Source organism: Telmatherina bonti (assembly GCF_933228915.1).
Source record: "Telmatherina bonti genome assembly, chromosome: 8".
In the NCBI taxonomy this organism is placed as follows: Eukaryota; Metazoa; Chordata; class Actinopteri; order Atheriniformes; family Telmatherinidae; genus Telmatherina; species Telmatherina bonti.
The window spans coordinates 37,670,431-37,683,897 of record NC_136626.1 but is presented as its reverse complement, the minus strand read 5'-3'; the positions used below and the strand labels follow the sequence as shown (position 1 = coordinate 37,683,897).

Sequence of the window (13,467 nt, the reverse complement as noted above, 5' to 3'; positions counted from 1 at the left end):
TACAAAATACTGTCTGATCTGAAACATTTAAGGGGCCATGAACACCTGAGTCCATCTGATCCATTGAACCCTTAAAGGCCTGCAGGTATGATGTGCTGATGGAGTTAACTGGAATAATGCTGGTCAGGATATAAAAGGTGTACTTCAGGCTAACTGGTAAAAAGCTAAGATGGTAGGACCAACAAGCACATGTCTGTATGTTCAGTTTGGGCTTTTCTGATTCCGCTTCAGCTCTGCTGATTCCAGCTTCACTACCTGTGTTTCCAGGTTGTCCAGAAGGCTTGGGGGGTTTGGGGGGGGGGGGGGGGGGGACATCATAAGGATCCCTCACAGTAAACCTAAAGTTGCAAACTGAACCAGAAGTTCCAGATTTGGGTGGGCTGGCTTCAGTGGAGCTAATTCTCTATTTTTCTGCTCCAAGGCAGAACAACAAACATCAATGCTGCATTTTTAATGGAAGTAAACAGGGGCATGCATAATTCGTAAGCTCTGCAGTGTGTATGTTGCTCATACAGACGGATATTCCATATTGCAGTGCGTCAGACTGGGTTTGTAAATGATCTTCACATCTAAAATGACACTATTAGTCTCTAGGATGCAGATGGTTGTCACTCTCCATCCCCAACGTAACACGTTTTGACTAATTGCATTTGTCAGGAACTGTCTTTTCTTATGTTTCCTGTCTTTTACCAAAACATTAAAAATGCCACTTTAAGTCCAAATGCAGTAAACACGATGACAGGTGTGTGTAGGAAGTAGATGAAGAGCTTCAGAAGAAGTGAAGAACTACTTTATTTATAGGACTAATAAACACAGACTGTGTAGAACAAGTTAGAAAGTAATCCAACCACGACTGAAAAGATCTGCTCCTCCGTTTGGCTTCCAGGCTCTGAGATTTACCACAATAAACAGACTCTGCATCGTACACCTGCAGAGGCTGCACAAAGAAAATCAAGAGCTGCAACTTGGTCTGGATGGCACTTCAAGCATGAAGAAAAGAATAGATGCCCCGGCTTCGTTTTACCTCCTCTGCTTTAGTCTGCTCGAAGGCGAACTCCACGGTGGGCACGGCCAGTTGGTTGGCGAAGAAGCTCACGTCTCCGGGCAACTGCAAAGCACTGACGTTGGGTCCTGGGCAGTTCCCTCCACGGATGCAGCTCAGTAACTGCCTCTAAGAAGGATGAAAAGATAAAGAAAAAGTGAGTGAGAGGAAAATCCCTTCAGGAAGAAGAGAGGAAGGCCAACAAAACAAGGCGCTGAGTTACACTGTAAAATTTAACTCGTTGGATTTGCTCAGAATCTGCAAACTTGTTTCCGAAAAAACTCGTTTTTAATCATGTAAGAGTTTATTTATCTGGAATGATTTGAGTTGCAGGTAAATGAAGCTGGTAAGTGTGTAAGATCATGAGGTTGTGGAAGAAACTTTCACAATGTTCTTGTTTTATTTCGGACCTATGTGATGGTTTCCAGCTGGGTTGTACAACGTTGCTGCTTCGCAGCTGGAAGCCAGATGGGATAGTCATGTCAGACCAGAGACCTCTCTGCTGGATGGGTTTTAAACACAGTGATGAGCAGGAAGTAGAGAGCAGTCACATGACATCATTCATGATAAATCCTTCATCTCCATTACCATCATCGTCATTTAAAGTATATTCTATGTCTAGAACATGTTGTCTAGACATAAAATTAAGCTGGAAGGTGAATTATGGCTGATATGGAGGAATATGTGGACCAGAACACGTGTTAATGAGAACTGGTTTCCTCCCAGCAGGCGATCTGGAGATCGTCACGTAGACACAACATCATGTTCAGATATGTTATTCTTCACAAATAATTCAATTCAACTTTATTCATATAGCGTCAAATCACGGCAATGCCATCTCAAGACGCTTTACAGACAGAGAGGAAAACATAATGAAAGCCAATTCATAACAGCCTATATAAGGAAACATACAGATTGAGTTAGAGGCCCAACTCAATCTCCCATCCTGAGCAAGCACACTGGCGACAGTGGGAAGGAAAAAACTCCCTTTTAACAGGAAGGAAACCTCCGGCAGAACCCGGCTCAGGACAGGCAGCCATCTGCCTCTGCTGTGTGGGGGAAGAGGACAGAAAGACAACAGACAACAGGAACTGCTACTCCCGGCCAGGGAGACCTGCTAAACCTATAGCAGCATAACTAAATGGTAAATGGACTTGAACTTCTACAGCGCTTTTCTAGTCATGCAGACCACTCAAAGCGCTTTACACTACTTGTCACATTCACCCATTCATACACACACTCATCCAACACACTCACACCCCGATAGGCACATCAGGGGGCAGCTTGGGGTTCAGTGTCTTACCCTAGGACACTTCAGCCTGTTAGGGGAAGCCTGGAATCAATCCCCCAACTTTCCAGTTGAAGGACAACTGCTCTTCCTCCTGAGCTACAGCCACCCCCAACTAAGGGATGCTAACCATCCCTAGTTATAGGACTTATCAAAAAGATAAGTCTTCAGCCTAGTCTTAAAGGTGGGGAGGGTGTCTGCTTCCCTAACACTAACTGGGAGCTTATTCCATAAGAGAGGGGCCTGATAACCAAAGGCTCTGCCTCCTGCTCGGCTCTTTGAGACTCTAGGAACCATAAGTAAGCCTGCAGTCTGCGAACGAAGTACTCTGCTTGGTATATAAGGAACTATGAGGTCTTTGATATATAGTGGTGCCTGGTTGTGGAGGGCTTTATATGTAAGGAGAAGGATTTTAAATTCTATTCTAGATTCAACAGGCAGCCAATAAAGAGAGGCTAAAACTGGAGAAATATGATCTCTCCTGCTGGTTCTGGTCAGGACTCTGGCTGCAGAATTTTGGATCAGCTGAAGGCTTTTCAGGGCATATTTAGGACAGCCCAGTAATAGAGAGTTACAGTAATCTAGTCTCGAAGTAACAAAAGCGTGAACCAGTTTTTCTGCATCACTCTGAGACAGAATGTCCCTAATTTTGGCTATATTACGTAAATGAAAGAAGGCTGTTTTAGTAACCTGCTTAATATGTGGGCCAAAGGACAGGTCAGGGTCAAATATTACTCCAAGGTTTCTCACTGTAGCACTGGAAGCTAAAGTAATGCCATCCAGGTTCATTACAAAACTGGAAAATTTAGCTCTGAGTTTTTCAGATCTAAAGAACAAATACACATATAACACGAAACGACTAATTCAACAAGAGAAACTTTGCCACATTTAGTGTCATCTGACTGATTGATCAAGCAAATATACGATATAAAAATAGGCAAAGTGAAATCATTCGTTCTTTACTCAACATCACCGTACAACAAAATTTGGCTTTTAGACAAAAGAAATATGATAATACATGTTAGGAAATGTCCTGCGATGGACCGGCGACCTGTCCAGGTGTGCCCGCCTCTTGCCCAGTGATTACTGGGATCGGCTCCAGTTTCCTCATGACCCTGAACTGGTTCAAAAAATGGATGGATGTTTGGAAATATGAGTTTTTAGGCCACATAAATTAAGATGATTCCTTCAGACTGGATCGGCTGTATTAGAAATTCTTCATAAGAGAGAAAGAAATCCATAAAACTGTTTGTTTTTATCTCAGTTATTAAGCTGCCAGAGTCTGAACATGTTTTTACCATTAATGCTTCCTGCACAAGTGTTTTAGTCTATCCAAACCTCGCACACCCGATCCCTCGGCCGTATGAGATGCATGGAAACAGTTATGTTATGAACTACTGTCTGTTTTACACATCTTCTATTCCATTTAGGTAAAGTTTGACCTTTGCATGTGTGCATACTGTAAAGGTTAACTCCTTTAACCAGTAAGGAAAGTTATTTACATTAAGGTGTGATTAGACCATCCAGAATTAACACGACGAGTGTAAAATGTGGTAAAGACAGTAAAGTGGTGAGCGTGTGGGACGAGGCCAGGCTGCCATTGTGGCTAATTGATCAGTCCATGCTGCCGTCACAGTTCAGCAGCACATTACATGGAGCTTGTCGGTGGGCTGAATGCTTTCTGTTTTCCTAATTGAAAGAGCAACACAGCTGGTGTAACAGAAAATGTTGAGACTAGAGAGGCTGATGGAAGCAAACAGACTGCAGCAGTCAATCAGCAGCAGGCTTATCTCTACTGTCCACATCCTCTGAGCCCGATGTCACGATGTTCTTCTGTCACATTGCATTTAATTAGAGTTCCTTTTATCAAGGTCTGTCAAAGGGAGAGAGAGCTCTGGTGTCCAATCATTGAAAGCACTGTCACTGACACACTGTTGTCAACCTTTTCCATTTTATTTTCTATAAAGGCTGCTGCTCTCTGAACAATAAACAGCTGCTGCAACACATTCCCACTCACACTGAGTGCCAGTAAATGATACTCCCCTTCACTCATACTGCAAATTCACTGTAATCTGACATATTTTCTGGTATTCCACTAAAAGACCTGAAGGATGAAAACATGCATGAATATCAATATTTATGATGAGCAACATTCATACAGCTGATGGAGGAAGCTAACAGGAAGGGCAGGCTACTCCAGATGGGTTCTGTTCACTGATTAACCATGATAGCAGCCTAATAAGCCAACATGGTTCAATACTAACTCTAAACTGTAGCAGAGGAGGAATCTCACTTCAGGTTTTATTGTCCATAGTATACCCACAGCCCTCAGATTAGTGGTTCAGATAATGAATGAATGAATGAATGTCCGTTGTATAATAATACAAGAACTGTTATGTATGAAAACATCCAGTTTCAGTTTGTTTTGTTGAACAGAAGATGAAATGTGGAGTTGGCTGTTTAAAAGAGAATGTTTCAGGAATGCCAGATATGTGGAAAAAGCCTCATGGAAGAGATGGAAGACTGTCTGATCAAGTGATCATGTTGTGTTAAAGATGTATGATTTAATGGCCATCTTCCTTTGAATGTTTACAGTGTCATATATGCACATATGGGCTGGGCACAGTGTGCATGGCGCTTTGATAAATTCATTCATTCATTCATGAACTCCAAATACATTAAATCACAGTAATTCTAACAGTTGTATACATTCCACGTAAAAGAAGAAGAAGTGGAGTAGGAAGAAGCCCTTGGCCCCTCCCCACCAACCAACGGGATGGCCTCATCTACGGCACTCAGAACACAAATACAGCTAACAGATGCTTGTTTTTCTATCTTTTTCAATGATTCATACAGGTCTTTTCATATACTGTCTTTTACTGCATATTCTTATTATTTATATTTGAATTGAAGAAAATTTTAACAACTTTTAAGATCCTTTTAAGTTGGTTCCATTGTTTTACGCCAACCACTAAAACACTCATTTGTCTGAGTGTAGTTCCTGTAAAATGGTGTTTAAAGTAATATTTTGTCAGGTTACTTCAGCATTTACAAGAAAAACTGTTTTGTAGTCCTGGTGGCAAAGAGATGTTTAGCTTTATGCATATCTAATATTGTTTTCAGCGCAACCAAGTCCTGCAATTTTAGCTGTTGTGACTTCTGACCTGTTTTGCGCCCTTTAGGAGCAGTCTTGTAAATCGTTCTTATTGCCTTCTTTTGTAGGATAAAGACCTGAAATTACTAGTATAGTTATTAGCCACACCTCCAAACTATACATCAGGTATGGCAAAATAAAAGAATAATAAAGAATTGTCATTGCCTCTGTGGTTGTTTCTCTGTGGGCCTGACCAAACCAAGGTCAGAGTGATGAACACAGTTCAGCCTTTCAATCTAGAGATGTGAAGCATCCCATGGACAAACCCTGTATGGAAGCTCAACATACAGCTGTGAGACTAATGAGCATTGAAGCCATTAGCTCTGATGCCGGGGTGCGGACAAAGTTAAACCCCTCAAACAGAGATTTACAGCCTTAATGGCACCAGATATCCAGGTGTAAATAAGCACCTTGATCTGACATCATTCTTAAAGTTTCATTGTCTCATATTATTTCTAATATCTCCTAATTAATCACAATTACTGTTTTCTATTCAATGGAGGTTTTAATGTTCATGCAGAAAATCAGTCAGAATCCACTGTGAAGGTTTTTTTTAAATCTTCTAAACTGTTTCAGTTTTCGCAGCTTGATTAAAGACATAACATCAGACTGGGTTTTATCATTTAGTCTCCCAGCGAGGACGCGTATCTAAGCAGTGAAGTGGCTGCAAAGTCCGTAGATCATTTACACAACGCTCTGCAGATGTTTTATCAGCACCTTCTGATTTTATTTTAAGGTTAATTTAATGGTTGATGGTGATAACAGGAAATTAAGAAAAACACCAGACAGAGTGACCTCTTAGTACCACAACAGCTGAAAACAAATCCAAAGCCACCCTGGATAAACTCCCAACTCCAGCGACTAATGAGAAATCTCTAGTCAGCAGAGAGAAGGTCACCACCAAATATACTCAGATCTGGTCTTTACCTACAAGGGAGCAGTAAAAGAAGCCAAACAGGCTTATTTTCGCAGATTTATCTCCAACACCAACAATAATGCAAGGTTTGTCTTTTCAGGTGTTGACAGGCTGATGAATCCCACCACCAGCAAGTCTCCCAGCTCAGCTGAGACCTGTCAGACCTTCACTGCCCACTTCAAAGATTGCCAACATTAGATCAAACCTCGCCTCTTATCATTTGACCCTTCCATTCATTTTAGCCCTCGTGGTGAACGTTGTCCCGGTTGATGCTGAGGGGACACATAAAACTGTTTAAAAGAGATTAAAACCACCAGCATTTTCGATGCGTCCTCAGTTCCCTTCAGCTTAAGGCTGTTTTATTGAGGAACCATTGCACATTGTCAATTACTCTTCACAAGAGGCTTACCAGCAGTGCTGAGGGATTTAGACTCATATTTAGGTTTTTATGCAACAGTCTGCTGGACGACCTGAGGGCAGCTGACACTGTGCTCAAGATCTCTCTTTATACCCTGGCTTTTAATTAAATGTTTCTTATTGCAATCAGTTTGAGTCGTTTACCCCTCGTTTTTACTCAGTTTATTATATCTGTGTTTTACCTATTTTAATTGTGTGCTCTTGCTTATTTTAAATACAACTTATTTAGTTTCTGATACGTCCCAATAAGTCTGCTCCTGACGTTTGTCAGTCCTGCATTCGGTCCTACATCCTCCTGCTGCTTTATTCTGGAATAGCTAATGACAAAAAACTAAAAAAGTTAAGGATCTAAAAAGGCTCACATGGTAAGATGTAAATATAAACAAATACAAGGTACAACATATAGTTTGGATGCTTCCTTGTACAAAAAGCTAGGCCATGAAAAACATTACACAGTACTGCAATGACTTGAATCTATCAATACGTGTTGATGATGCACCATAACTGCCTGCAGCAAGGGTCAAATTCTTCTCAAAGAACACATTCATGTCATCAGTCACCAGATCTGCGTGTCATGTCTTACTCAAACAGAAGTCAATAAAGGAGGCAGAGACTTGACTGAGAAGAGGAGGAAACAGGAAGTAACATGCTAGATACACCAGGGTCTGATGAGACCACCTGAATTGGACGTTATCACCTGATTGGATACTTTTACAGGTCATTAACCCTTTTATAAGGAACAGAAGTAACAAATCAACACCATGATAGTTTTGCCAGTCTTAAGGCTTGAAAACAAGATTGTAAAATGACATTTATGTTGCCTAAATTAAATCTTTTGATAAGCTGAACTAGTGAGTATTATACTTCTAAATCATCTATGTTCACACAATGTAAAGTTGGTTCTGTATTTTAGATATTTGAGACTGTAAATAATAAACAGCAGTATGGGTTGGTAGTTCTGGGTTGTTATCGTAGATAAGGTGGTGAAATTAATGCTTCATATTTCAAACATATCATACAGCTGAACTGCCTTTAGAACATATTTTGAAAATATGAGTTCATTTCAGTTTCAGATATTCTAACCAAATGATGTGTAAGCTGGGACTCTAGTGTGACATCCGAACGACACCAACAGCAGGAAAAACAAACTTCCAGATGAACAGACAGAAAATTATGTAAAACTCTTTGTGGCATCGTAAGTCTTACTGATTATGTCTGCTTCAGCCATGTCTCTGGAGACGGGGGGGGGTCTGGATATTGTCTGGGCTGACATGTCCCTACACGTCATGCATGGACTGGCAGACTGGGGTGGTGGCCCCCCATTTAAAGAAGGGGAATGGCTGGGTATATTCCAACTACAAGGGGATCACATATCCTGCCACCCTGGTAAGATCTGTCCTGTATCAATGCTGCTGATCAGCACTATGATTAGATGATAACGTCCTACAGGACCTGCTAGAAGGGGCGGTAGAAATGGCGCTACCATTTCATATACCCATTGATATAACCCATTCATTCAAGTGATAACAATCCAAGTTGTCTTTAATCACGACCTCCGCTCTAAACTTATGATGCCAGCATGTTTATAATGTTTCTAACATGTTGACTCCTGGAGCCTCATGTCTGTGGTCCTGAAGTAGAGGACCACTATGAGAAAGTGCTTAATCCTGGTTTTGTTTAGATTGTGTCCAACCTGAGCCACTCCGCAAGTCATCAGTCCATGTGAGCTTCTGCTGCATCTGTCTTCACCTACGTGTTTGTCGGCTCTGCATTTTACCTGAACATCGCTGCTGAGGCGAGATATTGAATGAACTTCCTCTGAACTCATTTTGCATGAATGCCTGTGATTAGAAAAGGCATTACGACCACTGAGCAATCCAATTTCTGAGCAACTATGCTACTGGGCAAGTGCCACCATAACCGTGAGTTGGAGCCATTTTCAACTGAAATTCCATGTGTCAGGTTAGACATCAGTTTATACGGTTTTCCTGCTTCTCAGCAGTTTCCTGCTGTCAAAATACTAAATATGCCCATATATGTATGTTATACTGAAATTGTGCCATCACGTTTTTATTCAGCTTTACACCCTTGTGATTTCTACACAGGAAGAGCTATCTTTAGTCAGAGATTGTCTTCAGAAGCATGCAGGCAGAGTATGTCGTTGTGGAGAGGGTCTGATATGCTAATGCATGCATTCATTTCCCTGCTAGTCTGTTCACACAACATGGAAGGGTTTAGGTGTCATGCAGTGTATATTTTTTGAAAAGTAATCTAATTGTGCCTTAGTTATAAAGGTGCAAAACAGCAGGTATTTAGGTTTAAGGAACCTGCAGGGATCCAGCCTGTATCAAAGCCATTGTCTTGGCTTTGATTGGCGTCTAATATCCTGTATGACAAAGGGAGAAGTCAGCTTGCAAAGTTGAGTAAAAATCTAACTTAACGTATTCCTCTGTTTTACTAAAATAAAATGGTTGATTATATCCAGCTGCTGTGAGAGAAATTCAGCTGACCTCGGGCTACAGCCTTTACTCAACACTGTGATGAATCTGTGATGTCTTTGAATAGAAAACAACCCTGAACACTTATATACAGTATATAAGTCACAAAAGCACCATTTCTTGAGCTGAAGAAATGATTTCAAGTCAGGCCATGTTGCACATCTTTTAAAACCAGTCACAGTGCATTAAAAGACAGCTTGGACACAAAGAGAAGAGTCCTTTAGAAAGGTAATATTAAAGAAGAGAGGTGTGTGAAAAGAGATGCAGGAGGAAGAGAGACAGAATAGGAAGATGAAGATAGAAGGAAAGAGTGCCTAAGAGCAGAGAGAATAGGTAATTTCAGCCCCTGGTGCCACGCCAAGAATCAATATTTAATTTCTTTGTCAGCTATGATAAGGAGAGACTAAAATCATTTGGAGATCTTAGCCTACCACTCAATTTCCCCAACTTCCAAAACCATGAGTGGTACATGGAGTGTTTTGCTGGACTTGGCCATAGAAGCATGAAACGACCATCATCTGTAGAGAAGTATATGGAGACTATCGTTGCTGTGACATACCTCTCAGAACTACAGTTGATATCTTATTTTGATTTTCCAATAAAAACACTGTGGCTATAAGGCACTGTGTAGCCCAGAACCATGGCAGCTGTACGGAAATGACTCCAACTAGCAGTAAGTGAAACTGCTAAAAAGTAATAAGAAGGAAGGAAAGTCTGCCGGTTGAAATGAATCCAAAGCTGACACATTTTTCAGATACTCATAATAATAAACACCATCTGTTTGCTTTTCTGGTAATCTTTTGAAAATAATCCTAAAATTTAGCAGTTATGAGCAAAGACCTGTGTTGCTAGCTTGAAGTTTTTTTTTTCTTTATATTTCAGTCTGTTTGTTTGTTCTTCATTTAACTTTAATGAAACCTTGAAAGATTGACGGACCCTTATTTCTATCATAGCTGGATCAGAGTACATGATTTGGGTTTTTTTTTGCTGTTCACAATGATTGCTATGTCAGATTAACAGGCAGTTTTGTGTTGTGCCAGGCAGTGGCCACACTACAATAATGGTCCTGATCATTATGTGCTGTCAACCACATTCAGACGGCTCAAGATTGTAAAGCAGGACAAGCAGCTGTCAATCAATCATGGCAACACACACACTTTGGGTGATGCTGGCTGTCCTCTACATGGGGAGAGCAAAGGAACAGAAGATGATGGACTCGTTCCTGTTGGCACATACAGGCATATTAGGGATTTGGGAATACTCTCATAGTATAACAAAATATGTTTCAAAACTGTCAATGCAGTTTTCTGAATTTATGACTACCGCCTAAGTGATTGTATGTACATCATATAGCTACATTCTGTTGATGACGATGACGATGAGTCATAGGTGGGCTTTGCTATCTCTGGGTGTTGTCATGTCTGGTGGCACTTAAGTCTTATTTTCCAAGCACTTCCTGTTTTATTTTGTATCACTTACCGGTTTCTCGTTTCAGATCCCTACCCTGCTCACTGTGTCTTTGCCTGTGTGATTACCTGCTCCGCCCCTCATGTCCCACCTGTGTCTACTTGTCCTTCCCGCCCTCGTTAGTATTTAGTGTCTGTGTGTTTCCTCTGTCCTTGCCAGATTGTCTTTGTTCGTGTTCAGGTAATCACACTCGCTCCGTGTATTTTATGTGTCTTCTTGTCTGTGTGCATTTTGGGGGTTTTTGACTTCTGCCTTTGTTCGTGTTCAGGTTCAGCCTGCCTGTGTTTTTCTGTGAAGACTATTAAATTGGAGCCACGCATTTTGGGTCTCTGTGCTTATTCGTGATAGGTGTGGTTACAAACCTCCTCCAGGGCAGGGCCCTGGGGTGGATGAGATCCATCCAGTGTTCATTTAGGGATGTCGGCTGCATGGTGGCATAGTGGTTAGCACTGTGGACTGACAGCAAGAAGGTCACTGGTCACTTTCATTGTGAGCGCTTACAGTTGGAAGCAGTTCTGCAGTCATGAGAACTGGACTCTCTTGCCCAATGGATTATAAAGCCAGAGTGTTCCTTCCAAAGGGAAACTGTGCTGCACCTTGCTAAGTGACTGTAGTTATATTAATCTAAACTGACACGATCCTACACTTTACTGTCATATACATAAATGTGGTTATGTTTGGTTGCCATACCATGGAGCTGATGACTCTTTGCTATCTCAGGTCCTTGACTTCTCTGGCTGGGCCTTTAAACAGGAAAGTAGAGAAAAGTTGAGTCATTTGGGATCTTTTCTCCATGGCGATCATGTGCGGCACTGTTTACCCCACAACCGTGATTTACCACGGTTCAGAGAATAACGCAAAATAATGATCACAAATGTGACACAACGACAGACCTCATCTGGACACACTGGTCCACAGACCAGTTGATCAAGCCTCCAATATGGCGCCCGCCAAGTAATGACGTCATGATGCTCAAGCTCACATTACAGACCATACAGCTCAGCAGGTTTCTTTAATATTCATTTATTCATTCTGAATCAACCAAAGCTGCTCTGTTGTACTCCTAGGTCAGCACCAGCATTTTATCTTTTTAGGGAAGCCAGGGGACTGCAGCGGTGTTTGCACCCCATGTTTATTAGCATTGTGGCACATCATGAAGCAGAGGATGGGAGTGAACAGTGGTGTACAATAATCAGAATGCAATGTGAGCAACAATAAAAGTGCCAAACGACAAAACAATTTTGCGTTATGTGTGTAATGATAATTCTCTTCCAGGCCATGCTCTCTGTAAAAAGCCATTTGCAGCTGTTGAACTGAAAACAGTTCCAAGCCGTTCGGAAATAACTGGCTGGAAAAAGTCGTTAACAAGGAAGGAGACGAGAAGGGATTAAAAGCCACAGTGCTTAAAAATGGTATAACATTTCCTTTCAATTTGAGTCATTTAATGTAACCTTTAAAGAACAAAAACAACAGTTTCTGTGTTTGGAAATGAAACTAATCAGAGATAGATGTGCAGGAGTGTGTGTGTGAGTGTGTGTGTGTGTGTGTGTGTGTGTTGGGGGGGGCATATGGACTTTTCAAACATCTAATTTATTAATATTTTTCTGTTTTATTCATTTCTTTTACAAAAGTGATCATTAAAGATAACTACGTCAAGACTTGTTCATTGTTTGTAAATCTGCATTGTTCATGTTTGGGAAGCTCGGCTCAGGTGACGAAATATTGATCTGAGTATTTAATCACTTCTGAAAGATTCCCAGTGGCTTTTCATGTCAGCACCAAAGTGAAACAATAACAGGAATTATTTCTATTAGCCAATTCCAACCAGTACAAACTATTTCAGATTTATTGACATTTATGATTTAATTTCCATCTTGGTTTTTGTCATCTACTTTATAAATGTTTTTTTTCCCCTAAACTTGCTCCTTATCGTGAGTTTGCTATATTAGAGCCATTATTGGATAAATATTTTTCCACCTCAGTTGTTTTTGGAAAACATGCATCAGCTGCAAGTTATAGGAAGTTTTAATAACCATTTATATGCTTCAGAAACCTCCAGAAATGATTTCATCTGCTGAAAAACAATCATTTCAGTTTTAGGTCATTTCCAAGCAGAACGTCATCAACATGTGGACAGTGGTAACACCTCGAGCACCATCACACCCCCCGTCACCTTGCTGAGCCATGACTCCCACCAACATTCAACAAGTTTTCAACAGAGGAGTCGCATCTTCAACAACGATGAGATAAACCAGAGGAGGATCGGATGTCTGTCCAAGTAGTGCAGAAAGAACGATCTCCTGTAACGGAGAACAAGACAAAGCAGCTTGTTCTGGACTTCATAGGAGTCCACACCGAACACCCCCCACAGACCATCAGAGGTGCTGCTGGGGAGAAAGCTTGCAGAAACCAGTTCCTGGGAGGGCACCTCAGTGAGGCTTGTCTTGGACAACCAACTGCAGTGGTGAAGAAAGGCGCCTCGACTCCGCAGACTGGTGGGAAGAAGTCCGTCTCTCTACTGGTCTGAATCTTCTTCTTCTGTGCCTGGTGAACGTCTGCAACCCCCCTCTGTGATGGCTCTGGCCTGCTGGCCTGCAGGGCCCACATGTAACTAGGAATGTCCCAGTGTCTGCAGATTGGCTGCCCCCCCTCTGCTCCATCCATACCATCTGGCCGGCAGGATTG

At 41.5% G+C, this 13,467-nt stretch overlaps 1 protein-coding gene across 1 annotated transcript in view; it reads right to left on the bottom strand.

Moving 5' to 3' along the window:
* The window catches only part of naaladl2 (N-acetylated alpha-linked acidic dipeptidase like 2), a gene marked incomplete at both ends in the record, with an annotated part of 608,474 nt that overhangs the window by 329,963 nt on the left and 265,044 nt on the right, over positions 1–13,467 (bottom strand). The window contains one exon of the mRNA XM_079244879.1: positions 1,025–1,171. Within this exon, the coding sequence (XP_079101005.1) occupies positions 1,025–1,171 (147 nt within the window). The remainder of the gene's footprint in view (positions 1–1,024; positions 1,172–13,467) is intronic.